The 17,726-nt window shown below is 43.5% G+C and overlaps 1 protein-coding gene across 2 annotated transcripts in view; it reads left to right on the forward strand.

Annotated features, from left to right (window-relative positions):
- Positions 1-17,726, forward strand: part of Wdr19 (WD repeat domain 19) — an 82,956-nt gene that overhangs the window by 24,305 nt on the left and 40,925 nt on the right. For both annotated transcript variants that reach the window (XM_042286023.2, XM_006974601.4), the window contains exons 4-10: positions 1,274-1,399; positions 4,917-5,032; positions 8,279-8,394; positions 14,170-14,250; positions 15,856-15,968; positions 16,216-16,389; positions 17,636-17,706. In XM_042286023.2, coding sequence (XP_042141957.2) covers positions 1,274-1,399; positions 4,917-5,032; positions 8,279-8,394; positions 14,170-14,250; positions 15,856-15,968; positions 16,216-16,389; positions 17,636-17,706 — 797 coding nt within the window. The remainder of the gene's footprint in view (positions 1-1,273; positions 1,400-4,916; positions 5,033-8,278; positions 8,395-14,169; positions 14,251-15,855; positions 15,969-16,215; positions 16,390-17,635; positions 17,707-17,726) is intronic.

The raw sequence follows: 17,726 nt of genomic DNA on the forward strand, positions 1-17,726 counted from the left end.
TGTTTTACCTGTCTAGGTAGAATTGCATTCTTTTTTTTTTTCCAAGACAGGGTTTCTCTGTGTAGCTTTGCGTCTTTCCTGGAACTCGCTTTGGAGACCAGGCTGGCCTTGAACTCACAAAGATCCACCTGGTAAAGGTGTGCGCCACCACTGCCCTGCCCGAATTTCATTTCTTATACTGCTTTTTTCATTTTTGTAAACATGAAACAACCTTTCACTACTTGATCTTACATAATGAAGTGCATTGCTTTGTAGTCTAGCGTTGAAAAACCTAAAAAATTGGTTTTAGAAAATTACCTACTAAAGGACTGATGATACAGCTTAGTGGAGAACACTTGGCTGACATAATAGAGGCCCTAGATTCAAGGCCTAGGACCACAAATAGATAGATAGATAGATAGATAGATAGATAGATAGATAGATAGATAGATAGATAGATAGATAGATAGATACAAACAAATAGAAAGATGGATGGATGGATGGGCAGACAGACAGATGCCTGTCGAACAGCCAAGCATGGTGGTACACAACTACAGTCTCAGTTATCAGGAGGCAGAGGCAGGAGGATCACTACAAGTTTTAGTCCAGGCTGGTCTACGTGTGAGTCCAAACTAGACAGAATTATGTAAGAAGACCCTTGTCAAAAATGAAAAAAAAAGAAAGAAAGGAAAAAAGGAAAACACGTCTAAAAAGCTACCTATTGGTTCTGATTTTTAATTCATTTGTAGATGTGTTTGATGAATTTATCTTTCTGGGAGATGAGGGTTTTTTTAATAGAACTCAGGAAAACCTGATAATTAGTTACCTACAATTTTATTTAGTATAGTGCATGGAAGTGGTTCTGAAAGTAGAGCTTAAAAATCCCTCCATCCCCTCAAAGTTGGGGCTGGAGAGATGGCTCAGAGGTTAAGAGCACTGACTGTTCTTCCAGAGGTCCTGAGTTCAATTCCCAGCAACCACATGGTGGCTCACAACCACCTGTAATGAGATCTGGCTCCCTCTTCTGGCCTACAGGGACACATGCAAACAGAACACTATACATTAAAAAAAAAAAAAAGAAAAGAAAAGAAAAAGAAATCCCTTCAAAGCAAAACCAAACAGAAACATTAAGGTTAGCGATGCATTATCAATGGATAGCAGATTGAATTTCTCAATTTAGAAGGCTCATGACCTATTAAAAGATACTGAGTGGTCTTGTTGTGGACAGAAGTATTTGTTTCTTCTCTCTGACTTTTGAGAAAATGGATAGTGATGATTTTCTCTTTTCCAAAAGCAACTGTGTCGCCATGGATTGGGATAAAGATGGGGATATCCTGGCGGTGATTGCCGAGAAGTCTAGTTGCATTTTTCTGTGGGATGCCAACACAAATAAAACCAGCCAGCTAGACAACGGCATGAGGTAAGGATACCTTTGTTGTTATTTAAGTGGCATATAAAGTATGAAATGACAGGACACTTTTGTCATCTATATAATTTTTATTAATGTCAGTAATTGTACTTGTTATTGGGGTATAATATGATATTTTTAACAGATGCACACAATGTGTACTGTGTAATTAGCATTTCCCAACTTTGTAGTTATTTTTCAATTTTTCAATGAGCAATGATACTGTTTGTTGTCTTTCCATTCTTTTGAAAGTTTTCCCTGAGAAGTGGGCCTCTGTGGTCCTGATGCTGGTCGTGTTTATTACTTTGACTTTGGAGATGCAAGGATGAGTTCTTTTTGTTGTTGTTGTTGTTGTTGGCACTTTGTTTCCTTTTTGTTTCTGTTTTTTGAAAACAAGATCTCAAAAAGCCCATGCTGACCTCAAGCTCACTGTGTAGCTAAGGATGACTTTGAACTGCTGATAGTCCTGCATCCACCTCCTACAAGCCTGTACCACCCTGCGTTTCTTGAATAATTTTCTTACAAAAGAAAAATACCATTCCTTTCATGGTTTATATGTGTAATCCTTCCGTTAGTTAGAATAAAGATGTTATGGCCAGATGTGGTGGTGAATGCCTTTGATCCCAGCACTCGGGAGGCAGAAGCAGGTGGATCTCTGTGAGTTCAAGGCCAGCCTGGTCTATATTGTGAGTTCAAGGACAGGAGAACTATAGAGAGAGACACTGTCTCAAAACAAAACAAAGTCAAAAAAGACTAAAGTTGTGGACTAGCTTCTTTTAAAAAGTCTTTCAGTGAACATACTGAAAATGACCACGATGAGACAGAATGGATATGGAAACTCTGGAGGTGAGCTGGCTGTAGTGGTGTACAATAAAAGTCCCTCATCAAACAAAGCAGCAGGTGAGGACACCGCGGGTGGCCCTCTCACCTCGTGTCTCCTGAAAGAAGACTGCAGTCTGCTCAGTTAGCATTTACTTACTTGTTTTGTGTAGGAGTATGGATGTATGCATGACTGTATTCATGACTATATGCATGTGTGCATGACTGTGTGCATGCACTTGGATGTGGGTCCCAGGGATTGAACTTGGGCCATCACACTTGGTAGCAAGTGTGTTCACCTGCTGAGCCATCTAGCCAGCCCCTGAAATTAGTTTTTAACTAAATTTTACTTTATTATTATAATAATATTATTATTTCCATTTCTTTTATCCACCAGTTACTGCAGCTAACTTTTCATATACTTCATTAATATTTCACATCTAAATATCATCATAATGTATATAACCTTTCACAGATTCAACTTGTGTCAACTGCACACAGAATTTTTGGTGCTCTGATTCCAGGTTTAGGTAGAGAAAGTCTCCTCCAGCTTAACCTCTGTCCTTACTCAGTGTTCTGGAGAGCAGTATGCTTTCTGAAGCTGTGGTGCTCAGATGTAGCTACACTGGAATCCCTAAAAGAGTCAGTCACATACTGATAGCTAGATCCACCCCCTGAGTTTCTGACTGACCGGGTCTGAGACAGGGTCTGATAAGTGGCATTCCTGACACATCCCTGGGTGGTGATGCTGCTGCCTCTGGGATGTTGGTTTGGACCCGTTGTGATTTCTTCCCTCAGTGTGTGAAGGAGCTAGTCTCCAAAGAGTTCTTATTCCTAGAATAAGAGTAGGGAATCCTAGAAATAGCCAGCCTGGGAGTCCTAGAATGCTTGCAAGAACTCGGAGCTGGCAAGAAGGCCTTAAGCTGATGAACTGAGTGATCCCTGGGTCCCACGTGGTGGAAGGAGAGAACCGACTCCTCCCAGTTGTCTTCCAGCTGTGGTGTCATCCCATACACTCCAATAAATAAATGTAATTCAAAATACCATTTAGACAAAAGTGTTTTCTGGCTGCTTCTGAACAGCTTTGTAATAGTGATGGAGCAACAAACATAATCCTTTTTGTTTCTTTTTTGATGTAGCTAGGAATTGACCCAGGGCTTTGTTCAACCACACCATGCTCTGCCACTGAAATAGATGCTCAGCCAAGATCCATCCTTTTTAGCATTATCAACTCCCAGTATTTCCTCCGGCTTACTTTGCCATGCTGTGGGAAGCTCCTTGTCCCTCCTCGTGCATTTGTGTGTGGTGCCTTTATGTGTGTGCATGTGGAGACCCAGGGCTGACATGAGGAGCCTTCCTTGATCACTCCACCTTATTCATGGAACCCAGAGTTTACCAGGCTAGCCAGCTTGCTTTGGGGATCCCCGTTCTGTCTTCCAGGCACTAAGATCACAGGCAGGCCCACCGGGCATTTACATGGATTCTGGGGACCCAATCTCTGCTCCCCCACACTTGTGCACCAAGTACTTTATCCACCAAGCCTTCTTCCTAGACCTCCAAAGCTACCTTTAAAAAGTGCATCAAGTTTCATGTCACTGCCCTAGAGGCTGTGGGACCTGGGCAAATGGAGCTGATAAGTGAGATGGACTAAAGTCTTATTCAATAGCCAACTTTATTCAGAGCATCAGACAGTTTATTCTCTGAGGGTTAAGTAGAGTCGTGTGAGTAAAGAGTACGATCACAAGGACAAGCCACACATGGCTGACAAGTCAAGATGGCAGACAGACCACATGTGGAAAAATGTGTTTTAAACAAATACCAATAGCGAGCTGTAATGAATAATCTGAAGTAAACTCGCTCCTATCCACTACATCTGGGAAGAGCATGAAAACACTTTCCCAAAACAAGTCCCTGTTTTGAAGAAACTGAGGTTACAAGACTCTTGACTTGTTTTCATGAAGTTTTCTCACAAGCACTCAGAATTCTCCTCACTCCATTATTGGATCATTCTGGCAGCTTCATTGTCCATTAAAATTTTTACCATAATTATAGTTAAAATCATCATCAGTAACACAAATTACCCCATGCATTTGAGGTTCTGTAGCAACTGAATTGAAGTCTGTATTCATTATTTATTGGTATTTTGAGTCTAACTGCTGCCGAGATGATCTTGTACTGGCTCCAAATTTTCTTTTAAAATTTTAATTTTACTTTATGTGTATGGGCTTGCCAGCATGCATGTCTGTGAACCACATGTATTTCTGGTGTCTGCAGAGGCCATTAAGAGGGTGTTGAATCCCCTGGAACTGGTGTTTCAGACAGTTGTAAGCTACCACGTGGGTACTGGGAATCAAACCTGGGACCGGCCAGTGCTCTTAGCCTCTGCGCCATCTTCTGTTGCCTCCCAAATTCTTTTCCCACTGAGTCTTCATCTAAAAACTATGAGTTGTGTGGGATGTTTGTTTGTTTGTTTGCTTTTTTGTTTTCTTGAGGCAGAGTCTTACTATGTAGCTGTAGGTGGCCTCGAACTCACAGAGATCTGTCTGTCTCTGCCTCCTGAGTGCTCGGATCACAGGTAAAAGCCTGTGAGCTATAATGTTACACTTCAGCTTCGAAGCAGAGGTTGAAGTTATACGTGAAGTATGTCTTAGAGGATTGTTAAGGGGTTATGATTGTGGATTGTTCTGTAATATGTATCTTAATATTACAGGGATCAAATGTCTTTCCTTCTTTGGTCAAAAATTGGAAGTTTCCTGGCTGTTGGGACCATTAAAGGAAATTTGCTCATTTATAATCATCAGACATCTCGAAAGATTCCCGTTCTTGGTAGGTTCTGGCTAGAAACACTGCTACATGTTTGAGAAGCTGCAAGGGAAAAATCTGTAGAGAAAGGCTTCCCTGGTCCATCTTCGGTTGCCGACCAGGAAGATCCCTCTCCTGCTGCTGAGATTTCCTGAGGTACACAGGACAGACTGAGTTAAGGTCAGCCTATGTCTTCGAGCATCAGGACGTTAACAATAACTATTGTCCCTTTCACACTCGGCTTGAATCTCTAGACATGGAATAGCTCGTGTGCATATCAACACCTGTTGACCACGAATGTTCATTGTTGGCTAAATTTAGTCAACGTTGTTGTGTTATAACATATACTGACGTTCATCCATGTAGGAAGTGAACTGAAACATTCAGTGCTTGCTTACATAGGATCCACACTCCCTATCCTTATCCCACCTTGTCTCCAAACACCAGGAGTGCAGACATTGGACTATGAGTAGTTGGTCTCAGAGTATGTGGCCCATTTGCATAAAGTGCTCTGGCTCCTCCGACCTCTGTTCACTTGGCCTTGGGCCCCTGAATACCCTTGAAGATTGACCCTTTTCATTGTAGCATCGCGCTGATGACTGATCAAATGAACAGGGTTTACCGCAGGCATGTGAACAGAAAAAGCCTCCCTGTAGCTAAGGAAGGCAGCACACGATGGAGACAGCGGCACCTACAGGGCATGTGAGGAAGTGCTTTCCATTAGGAGCAGTGAGTCATTTCAAATGATTTTCACACGTATCGCTTTAGTATTCATTTTAATTTTTAATAATAAAAGATAAATAGAGGGATCATTAATCTGTTTGAAAAACCAAACTAAAATTTCTTCCCAGTTACAAAAATCAACTTTTTCCATGCAAATTTCTTTTTTGTTGTTTTTTTGAGACAGGGCTTCTCTGTGAATCCCTGGCAGTCCTGGAACTCGCTCTGTAGCCCAGGCTGGCCTCAAACTCCTCTGCCTCCTGAGCGCCGGGATTAAAGGCGTACGCCACCACCGGCCAGTTCCATATAAATTTCTGTGTGACTCCAGTAGGCATTTTGTTTCCCACTTTATCTATGAGAATGTCCTCCAATACATTGATAAGCCCAGAGATTTGACACTGGATGTATATGGAAATAGTATGTTAGAGCATGATCATTCTCATGTGAGGCTACCATATGAACATGATGTTATTGTGATCATTGTATTTAATATGAATATGATTCTGCCCACGTTCTTTCTTAATAACCATATAAAATATACCTGCAAAGATTCTAATCAATTACCCATCTTAGGTAAATATACCATTGCTTCTCTCTTGCTTGGTTGGCATTTGTGGCTTGGCTCTGTTTCCTCTCAACCTTCTTTTAAAGCTTTATTTTTGTTATTCTAAATTATGTGCAGACACTGATGTCTGTGCACATGAGTACAGATGCCTATGGAGGCCAGAGGCATTGGATCCCCTGTAGCTGAAGTTACCCACAGCAGCTGATGTGGGTGCTGGGAGCTGAACTTGGTCCTCTGGCAGAGCACACATGCTCTTAACCACCAGGCCATCTCTCCAGCTGCTCCTCTTACCTCTGCTAAAATTGGGCCACCCCACTCATGGCTGCTTGGTGCACTGTATAGAAACCACATATGCAGTTCATGGCGTGCTGGTCCGTTCCTTTGAGCTCAACTAGATGAGGGGATTTCTTGCTTTGCAAGGTTCTGATGTGTACAAATGGCAGTTAGGACAGCTTAATTAAATAATGCCAGTCTCCCATTTCAGTCGTCAGAGTACTATCTGTAGGTCAGGTAGTTCGTGTTACCTGTTCTTACTGATGTTATATTAACCTGAGTTTGAACAGTGTGGCAGTGTCTAGAAAAGGAAGGTTTCTTCTCCCTTTCCTTGGTAAAGAAAGGAGCTTATGGGCCAATGAGATGGCTCAGCAGGTAAAGGCACTGGCTGCCAAGCCTGACAACCTGAGTTCAGTCCCTGCAACCCTCATAGTGAAGGAGAGAATCGGCTCCCAAAGGTTGACCTTTGACCTCCACACGTGAGCTGTACAACACACATGCACATATGCACACACCATGTGTGTATACACACACACACACAAAATAAATAAATAAATAAATAAATAAATAAATAAATAAATAGATGTGATTTTTAGGAATAAAGAAGAAAGGCGTTTGTCTGTAGCATCTTTCGGCCTCTCTTCACATAACCCTTTCCTGTCCTGATGTTGCTGTACCCCGAGTCCTTTAGTCTGTGACCAGCATGAGCTCCCCATCTACAGGCTCTTCTCTGAATGCCCCTGCACATCTGTGCTCTGCTCTCCTGATTTGAAATGTTCTCTGTAGCCTGAGGACCCCTGAAATCTGGGTCTCTTCAGCCCGCTGGCTGGACCCACACATGCAGGTTCTCACTGTCCATCCTCAGGGAGGCACTCGTGAGCACTGCGCACCCAACATCTCCCAAGCCCTCCTGGTGGATCAGGAAGGTCCTCTTAGGTGTTCCCTCTGGTTGTGTCCAGGTTGCAGTCTGTCTAATCACCGCTCCCATCATGGGACGGCCTCATATTTTCTGTCTAATATCCTAATTCTCATCACCTGTCTCCTCCTGTCCTGCTCTAGCTTGGATGCGCCCTCTGTGTGCTCATGGGTCCTGCATCCTTAGGTCCAACCACCCACAGCTGGAAAATATTCAGGAAAAAATGTTGCACTTATACTGAACACACACACACACACACACACACACACACACACACACACACGTTTCCCTCACTATTCCTTAGTGGTGTGATGCAGTAGTGAGCAGAGTCCCTTCTTAACACATGTTTCACTAGAGAATGTTCACATTTATACCTCAGTGTTACCATGAATTATACTGTAATTATCATGAGCAGTTAAAACTATGAATGATAAGTCAGCTTATATCAATGATTTATGAGACCACAGGCTGAATGATAGCTTTGGGATTTACTTCTCTTAAGAATTACCATTTAAGTCTGGTTCTGTGATAAATCAACAAAATTCATAGAGGAAAACATTGTTCTTTGCTGGACCCTATGTATATTAACCAGATGAAAAGTTGTTACGTACCATTATCTTAATTTCTAGCTTGGTGATAAAGCATTTGAAATAAGGTTGCATAGACACTAAGGACTTAGACGAGAGTAGAATTCCTTCATTGTTCATTCTCAGGGCACAGCAGATTAGCAATCACAAATTTTTTATTTATTTTTTGAGAAGTCCATGTATCTACAAAAATTGTCTCTTTTTTTCAGGAAAACATACTAAGAAAATCACATGTGGATGTTGGAACACAGAGAATCTTCTAGCTTTGGGTGGCGAAGATAAAATGATCACTGTTAGTAACCAGGAAGGCGACACCATCAGACAGGTGATACATTAGTCTCTGCTGGGAGAGGTCACTTCTCCTTGTAATAAACAACTTTATATCAAACTATAATCAACTATATAAAATTTTAAGTCATACTGAGTGGTGGCGGTACACGCCTTTAATCCCAGCACTTGGGAGGCAGAAGCAGGTGGATCTCTGTGAGTTCAAGACCAGCCTGGACTACAGAGTGAGTTCCAGGACAACCAGGACTACACAGAGAAACCCTGTCTTGAAACAACAACAAAAGTCACTCTGTAGAATATGCATATAATTTCATATTTTAAAAGATATTGATATTTTATTTTATGTACATAAGTGTCTCACCACAGTTATGTATGCACACCATGTATGTGCCTGGTACCCACAGAAGTCAAAAGAGGGTGTCAGATTTCCTGGAACTGGAGTTACGGATGGTTACTAACTACCATGTGGGTACTAGGAACTGAACCTGGGTCCTATGCAAGAGCAACAAGAGTTCTTAGCTACCAAGCCATCTCTCCAGCCCCAATCTTACGTTTGAAATGTCAGGAACCTTCGTCTGTTCCCACGCCTCCATACACATGTGCAGCACCCGGATACACACGGGCACTCATACTTCCACACTTGCACACACACACACACACACACACACACACACACTTTTTTATGTTTTAAGATGACTAAGTTATCTGTCAAGGGAAATACATTTCCCCCTTTGGTATTAAATGGATTCTCAGCCCTGTGGTTATAGTATGTGTGTGTGATGACGGCTTACTTTATGTATGCATGCTGATAAATGTTAAGAACCGAGGGCTCTGGACTCAGAATCAAGCTTCTTGATTCTAAAGCCAACACCTTTCACTGATATGTTAAATTGTTTCCAAAGGAAACCTGACAAGACTTCAGTTAAGATGAAATCCTACTTAGGATTGACTTGATCCTAACAGGGCCCCTCCTTAAGGGAACTTGTGCTGCCAGTAGCTACCTAATATCACGAATGGGAAAATTATTCTTTGAACTGCTGTCTATACTGTAGTATTGACTGAAACGTTCTGGGAATATCTGCTGAGTTAGGCACATGAACAGACCCTGCTCTGTGCTATCCACACAGTCGGGAATACGATGTATTCAGTAGTTGCTGCTATCTAACAAAACATCTCAAAATGCAGGCGCTTTAAACACCCGTGTTTCCTAGTTGTCGGCAAGGAATCCAGGTGCAGCTTCTTGAGGTGCCTCTGCCTCAGGATCTCCCACAAGGCTGTTTCTAAGTTCACTCATGTAGTTGTTGGCCGAGTTCAGCTCCCTGCAGATTGCTGTTCCTATAGAGAAGCACTATGCACTCTAAGTCCTGATTCCTTGCCACGTGGGTCTCTCCTGTGGAGTCTACAGTGGTTCGTGTGTCAGAAGTATGGTCTCACGTATATAATGTTGGGAAGGAGTGGACCCTTTGAAGAGTTGGAACCTAGGAGGAGGTGATGGAGTCCTTGAGGACAGGAAGGATTTATACAGTTCTCTTGGGACTCTAGTAATTAAGTGAAGGTTGTTATAAAAGATCCAGATTGCCTTCTACCTGCTTCAGCTTCCATACTCACCATGGCTCTCCTATTCACACACATTCCTGCCGTGATACTAGATAGTCTTTTAAAAGACACATGGCCTGAATAGTATTGTAAAATATAATTAAATTAAAAAAAAAAAAGAAAGAAAAAAGACGCATGGCCTTTCATGATGAGTTACCAAATTTTGTGGTACAGCTTACAAGCTCTGTAGCTTTGGGAGATGGTAAAGATCACTAAGATTTAGGTTATAAATCTAAATTTAAAAGACAGAGACAACCTGAATAGGAGAGTGCAGGCAGATGTTGTGACGAAGGTTAGGAGTGTGGCTCAGTGGTAGAGCACTTACCTAGCACGCACAAGGCTCTGTGTTCAACCCTTACCACCACTAAATAAATAAGTAAACCAGTCGTAACTGAATCCTAAGTTCCAAATGATAAGGACTATAAGAGTATGACAGTCGGTGTATTGTTTTTCCCTCTGTCTTTCTCACATAACAGTAGAGAAGAAGGGGGTACACAGCATGCCAGCTCCCTTCCATCTTAGCACTCTGCCGTTTTCCATGATGTGTCCTCATCTGCCAGCTGAGAGCTAGTGCCCAGGCCATGTCTGCATTTCAGCTCCAGGAAAGGAAAGAAGGGAGGTGGGACCCAAGAAATCAGTGAAGGAGCTGATGTGAAAGAGGCTTTGTTTGTTACCATTCCTATCACGTTAGACGGACCACAGCTTAGTCATGTGGTCACACCCAGTTGTCCCCAGGGAGCTTCTCCTGAGCTAGTCTCCCTAGCTGAGCGGATGCCCTGTGAAAACTTCCCTCAGTGGTTGACGCAGTGTCTGTCATTCTGTGCAGGCGGAGCGGCATGAACAGAGGTAAGAGGGGAAGGTGTGGTCCAGGCTGCCCAAGCTAGCCGAAGGTGTGCACTGAGATTAAGATGTATATATAGTGAACGAGATGGAAGAGGTGAGTGGCTGCTGTGTCTGGGGTATTTAGAACAAGTCAAGCAGAAGTGTGTGTCATGTGCCTCTGCCGTGTTGAGCAGAACCATAGCATGACTAGTGCAAATATATGGGTGCTGGGGGTCAGACTCAGGTCATCAGAGTCATCAGGCATATATACCAAGCACCTTTTATCTACTGGATCATGCCACTGCCTCAAGCTAGTATAGTTTTTAAGATTGGTCTGGCATTCTAAAAGTTGTTTGCTCTGACATGATTTCTAGAGACCTTACAATTTTGATCATTCTATTCTGGTGCCCTTTAGAAACAGAAAGATGGGGCTGGAGAGATGGCTCAGCGGTTTAGAGCACTGGCTGCTCTTCCAGAGGAGCCGAATTCAGTTCCCATCACCCACATAGCAGCTCACAGCTATCTGTAATTCCAGTTCCAGGGGACCTGGCTCCAGGGGACAGAATATATATGGGCAAAACACCAGCGTACATTAAATAAATGAATAAATATTTTTTAAAAAGAGAGAGAGATAAATACAGTGTGTATGTGCTGCAGCGCTCCTGATCCAGGTGCCCATACTGGACATTCCCAGTTGGTAGTTGTATGTTTTTGTTCCAAGTCATGAAATCACCTTAGAGTATTTTTTCTACAGAGCATCACAGGAGCTCATTATGTCTTGCCAGTATTTGCAAGATAATTGTTTCCGCTTTCTTATCTTAAGAAGGTTCTTCCTAAGCTGGACTCACCCCTTCAGGTGTCCTGTGGTAGGCAAAGCACACATTACAAGTATCGCCTCATGTGCTGTGTTTCTCTGTTGTGGTTCAGAAAGTCACTCTGATGTCCCTTGTGCTTCACATGCACTGTCCAGCTCAGCACTTAGCATATACATCAGCCATGGAGTCTTCACATGCACTGTCCAGCTCAGCACTTAGCATACATCAGCCATGGAGTCTTCACATGCACTGTCCAGCTCAGCACTTAGCATATACATCAGCCATGGAGTCTTCACATGCACTGTCCAGCTCAGCACTTAGCATACATCAGCCATGGAGTCTTCACATGCACTGTCCAGCTCAGCACTTAGCATACATCAGCCATGGAGTCTTCACATGCACTGTCCAGCTCAGCACTTAGCATACATCAGTCATGGAGTCTTCACATGCACTGTCCAGCTCATCACTTAGTGTACATCAACCATGGAGTCTTCACATGCACTGTCCAGCTCAGCACTTAGCATATACATCAGCCATGGAGTCTTCACATGCACTGTCCAGCTCAGCACTTAGTGTACATCAACCATGGAGTCTTCACATGCACTGTCCAGCTCAGCACTTAGCATACATCAGCCATGGAGTCTTCACATGCACTGTCCAGCTCAGCACTTAGCATACATCGGCCATGGAGTCTTCACATGCACTGTCCAGCTCAGCACTTAGCATACATCGGCCATGGAGTCTAGAGACCAGTTCAGTTGTTTTGTCTCATATTTGCAATTTTAAGGATTGAACCTAGAGCCCCCCCCCATGTGTGCTAGGCAAGTGCCCTACCACTAAACTGCATCCCCAACCCACTGTTTTTTGCATTTGAGACAGGACCTCACTCTGTAGCCCAGGCTAGCCTGGAACTCATTATATACCCCAGGATTGCTTTAAACATATGACCATACTTGCCTCAGCCTCCTGGAAGTTTTAAATTTGATAATTCTACACTTTATTTTTAGAAAGTACTTGGTGGTTCTTTTAAAAGCCTGCTTGAAATATATGTAAAGGCAATGCATACATGTGTAACATAATTCACAGATGACAATGATGAAACTCATAATTACAGAAGATAAAGCAAGGCTGAGACACTAGTGCTCACCTGTCACACTGACAAAATGACATACGATGTGAGCACATAGTCTATTGATAAAACTGTAGATGAAAATCACATACCCCCTCGGGGTGGGCAGTTGAAAAAAGCTGGTGAACTCCACAGACCAAACAATACCGTTTCTAGACCTTCACCCAGCAAAATGCACCTCCTGTAGCACAGAAGTATAGTCTGCTGGGTTACAGAGACTGGCTCAGCAGTTAAGAGCACTTGTTCTTACAGAGGACCCAGGTTCGATTCCCAGCACCCACATGGCAGCTCACAACCTTTTGTAACTCCTGTTTCCACAGCCTCTTATGACCTCTGAGGGCACCAGGCACACAGATAGTGTATAGATATACAGGCAAGCAAAATCATACACATAAAGTAAATCTAAAATAGAAATTGAATAATAAAAAGTATAGTCTACTGAAACTTTTTATTTATTTTTTTGAGACAGGGTTTCTCTGTGGTGTTTTGGTGCCCTGGATCTTGCTTTGTAGACCAAGCTGACCTCGAACTCACAGAGATCTGCCTGCCTTTGCCTCCCGAGTGCTAGGATTAAAGTCCACTGAAACTTTTTAATGTGCCCTTTCTCATTTTTATAAGTAGCCCTGTGTCTCTTTAAAGTGTTTATTAAATAATCTCTCCCACTCTTGCACATGCTCGCTCGCTCTCTCTCTCTCTCTCTCTCTCTCTCTCTCTCTCTCTCTCTCTCTCTCTCTCTCTCTCACATATGACTGTGTTTTAGGAACTTTTGGTGTCCTGCTCCTCTGTGAGTTACATTCTTTTGAACTTTCAGCTCATTTTCTGCAGGGTTTATCAGACGTGGAGCGTTTGGCCCAACCCTTCAGGGGATGGTGGACCTGGCTCCTACCACCTTTCATATCCGTTTCTCTCTGGAGGAACTCCCAGACTGTTCAGTGTGTAAGCTGGAACTGCAGACCTAATGAGAACAGGAAAGCAGGTCGTGGATCACATTCTTGAAATGAACGTTGTTTTTTCTGACCCAGACAGCCAGCTAAGAAGGGGTTTCCCTGACACCCTTGTCTCTAGCCACACCGGAGGCTACAGCTTGAGTGTGCACACACTCTCCGTTCAGTGGGGTGTTTGCTGAGGATGTCTGTAAATCCTTCCTTGAGATTAACTTTCCACTTAAGAAAAACACACGATCTGTTTCACCCAGAATTTCCAGGTATTTGGCAGTAGAATTTTCAGGTTCACAATCCAAATTTAGTCACAGATGAAAACAAGCTTGGTGTTTTATTGCTATTCAGCAGGGACTCTAGGTTTGTTTTGGAGAGGGAAGGTGTTTCAAAGTGAAGCCTGGGCTTCGTTCCTGCTGTGCTTAGCGAGGGTCCTGTCACTGAACTTCACCCTGACGAGAGTGATTTGATGACTGAGTTCATTCACAGCGAAGATGTCTTCCTTACCCCTGCAGACACCAGTGAAATCAGAGCCCAGTGACATCAAGTTTTTCACAAGCAAGACAGATGACCGGATTTCTTCTGCTGAAAACACAGTAAGCATTCTAATTCAAGCCCACACCCAAATCATTTGGGTAGTTTCATAGTGTACTCAATTTCCTTTTCTCGGCTGGCTCAGACTTTGATAAATCACGTCTGCTGTTTCTTAAACCAAGGTAAGCCTTAATCTCTCAGACCTGAAAGTTGTGTTTGTCATTGCTAACTGCGTGACACCCCAGCAGACGGGACATTCCCTGTTCTGGGTGGTATGCCCGTTTCTGTGGTAGCAGAAACTTTGAGATCCCTTCCAGAATGGAAACATCAAAGCACATGGTGGCCTGTGCCTTAATTCCAGCTCCCAGGAGGCAGAGGCAGGTGAATCTCTGAGTTTGAGGCCAGCCTGGTCTACAGAGTGAGTTCCAGGACAGCCAGGGCTACACACACAGAAACCCTGTCTCAAAAACAAAAGCAAAACAAATAAAAAAAAAAAAAAAAAGATGGAAACAATGATTTCTGTGTGACTTAGGATTTTTTTTGAGTTGCTGATGGTAAACAGATGTCTGAAAAATCATAACTCGTGTTTCTTTAACATGTGCAGTTTCCTTGCTATATTGTAACATTCTAGAAGTCAGGTAATTTTCATAATAAACATGAAAATATGTAAGAAGGTAATGTTTCTTTATTTCCTGGAAGGCTGTTTTAAATTGATGCTGTTGTAGTTGATAACATTTTAGAATCCAGGAAATATAGCAAAGCATCATCTTTTGTTTTGTTTTCTTTCAAGACAGGATTTCTCTGTGTAACAGTCCTGGCTGTCCTGGATCTCACAATGTAGATGAGGCTGGCCTTGAACTCACTGAGATCCACCTGCCTCTGCCTCCCAAGTGCTGGGATTAAAGGCGTGCGCTGCTACCGCCGCCGCCGCCCGGCTTGCAAAGCATCATCTTTTTTTTTTTTTTTTTTTTTTTGGTTTTTCGAGACAAGGTTTCTCTGTGTAGCTTTGCGCCTTTCCTGGAACTCGCTTTGGAGACCAGGCTGGCCTCAAACTCACAGAGATCCGCCTGCCTCTGCAAAGCATCATCTTTAACATAAATTAATATACACTTTTTTTCTCCTTGATATAAGGATAGCCTCCGATGAGAATTGTAACACAGGGATCCTACTTCAGCCACACTCACTGTGTGTGTGGGGGGAGGGAGGTCTTAGAAAATGAGGCTAAAGTTAGCTAGCTTATCCTTAAGAGTGCACACCTGTAATCCTGGCTGGCTCACAAACCAAGTGGCCTCTTAGAAAGAAAATTTCTGTACTGCAAAAATGAATTCAGCTGCAGGAACACCATGTCAGAGTCACTCCTGGTAAACAGCACAGTGTCTGGAAGAGGTGTAGAGGGTTCAAAAGACTGTCATGTTCAAAAGACCTTGTCATGTACCGCAAAAGGACACTGAAAACACGGAAAGCCGAAGACCTTTGCCAGACCGACCCTACACATCAGTAAATGCTGTCTGCTTTTGTTAGTTACATTGATACTCATGGTGGCGTTTAGCACATCCAGCTTTGGCTTGCTGTTTTCATAATGGGGTTCGGCTGTTTGATCTTGCTTGTTGGTCTTCTTGTGAAATTCTGAGTAACTCATTCCACAATCTCCCGGTCTTCTCTGGCAGATAAGTGCAGTGGTTGGTAAGAAAATGTTGTTTCTTTTTCACCTGAATGAGCCCGATAACCCAGTGGATCTGGAGTTTCAGCAGTCCTATGGCAACATCGTCTGCTACAGTTGGTATGTACAAGAACCCATGTGTTTTTTCTTACTGATGATGTTTGTCTGTCATTATATTCTGAATTATATTCTGAATATGGCATTCTCCTCATTTCAGTCTGTGATTTCATGTGTAACACCACCCAGCAGGTTATCTGGTACACAGTAGAGCCTCAGTGAATCCTATTTTATCATATGAAGGTTTTTGCCATTTTACTCTTGAGAGCTCATCTCCTTTTTAATTCCGTTATTGCTTTTGCTGCTGTAGGTATGGTGATGGCTACATCATGATTGGCTTTTCCCGAGGAACATTTCTGGCCATTTCTACTCACTATCCAGAGGTTGGACAAGAGATATTTAAGGCACGTGACCATAAGGATAATCTAACCAGTGTGGCATTGTCACAGACTCTGAACAAAGCTGCTACATGTGGAGATAACTGGTTAGTTGGAGTCACATATTTCTGGGAATGTGGGGATGTCTTAGTCAGGGTTTCCATTGCTGTGAAGAGACACCATGACCACGGCAACTCTTATAAAGGAAAACAGTTAATTGGGGCTGGCTTACAGTTCAGAGGTTCAGTCCATTATCCTCATGGCAGGAAACGTGGTGGTGAGCAGGCAGACATGGTGCTGGAGAAGGAGCTGAGAGTCCTACATCTTGATCCGAAGGCAGCAGGTGTCCCACAGTGGGTATAGCTTGAGCACATGACACCTCAAAGCCCACCCCCACAGTGACACACCACTTCCATCAAGGCCACACCTCCTAATAGTGCCAACTCCCCATGGGCCAAGCATTCATACACATAAGTCTTTGGGGGCCATTCCTATTCAAACCACCACAGGGGGATACTCAAGAGAATCAACAGAACTTCGGGGTTGATGTGCATCTGACATCCACACTTTCTTGGACTCACTCTGAACATTTTACAGTGAAAAAATATTTAAGTTCTCTACTTCCCTGCTCACATTCATATGGTCAGCACTTAAGTCTCTTGATAATGTATAGTAAAATAGCAAGACTATTTAACAAAGAAAACATGTAAAGTTTTTATGCCTCAGAACAAAAGAATAAAATGGAGTATGCTAGAAAATCAGTCTTAAAACTAAAATGGGAGTTTGAGATTACATGGAGTGAGCACACTCCATCTGCCTCTCACCAGGACAGGTGTACAGACTGAAGGGCTTTGAAAATTAAGTAATAGCAGGCCAGTTAGAGGACCAGAGCAGAATTCAGTGTGTCACAACTCAACAGGGAGTCCCCCATTTGTCTGTCAGCCTTTCCTAGCCAGTGTTCACAGCAGCCCCAATCTGAAAGTGGGCTCCAGGGCACAGGTGGAGGGCCGTGAAGAGGCCGTTCACTGCGGGCTGAAGCTGGAGAGAGAGAAGACCTGGAGGGATGAGGGATGAGAGGGGGAGGGGAGGGGAGAGGGTCCAGCAGCAGGGCTGGGGAGGGGAGGGGAGGAGAGAGGGTCCAGCAGCAGGGCCAGGGAGGGGAGGGGGAGGAGAGAGGGTCCAGCAGCAGGGGTGGGGGGGAGGGGGAGGAGAGAGGGTCCAGCAGCAGGGGAGGGGAGGGGGAGTAGGGGGGGGGTCCAGCAGCAGGGGAGGGGAGGGAGAGTAGGGGGTGATTAGAAACAACGTGCAAAAATGCCGGAATGAAAACGTAACTCCTCTTCCTTTACTTTCCAGCATAAAAATCCATGATTTGACAGAGTTACGAGACATGTACGCTATAATTAACCTGGATGATGAAAATAAAGGTATCGATCTTGCCAGAGCC

Source organism: Peromyscus maniculatus, chromosome 10 (genome assembly GCF_049852395.1).
Source record: "Peromyscus maniculatus bairdii isolate BWxNUB_F1_BW_parent chromosome 10, HU_Pman_BW_mat_3.1, whole genome shotgun sequence".
NCBI classification, from domain to species: Eukaryota; Metazoa; Chordata; class Mammalia; order Rodentia; family Cricetidae; genus Peromyscus; species Peromyscus maniculatus.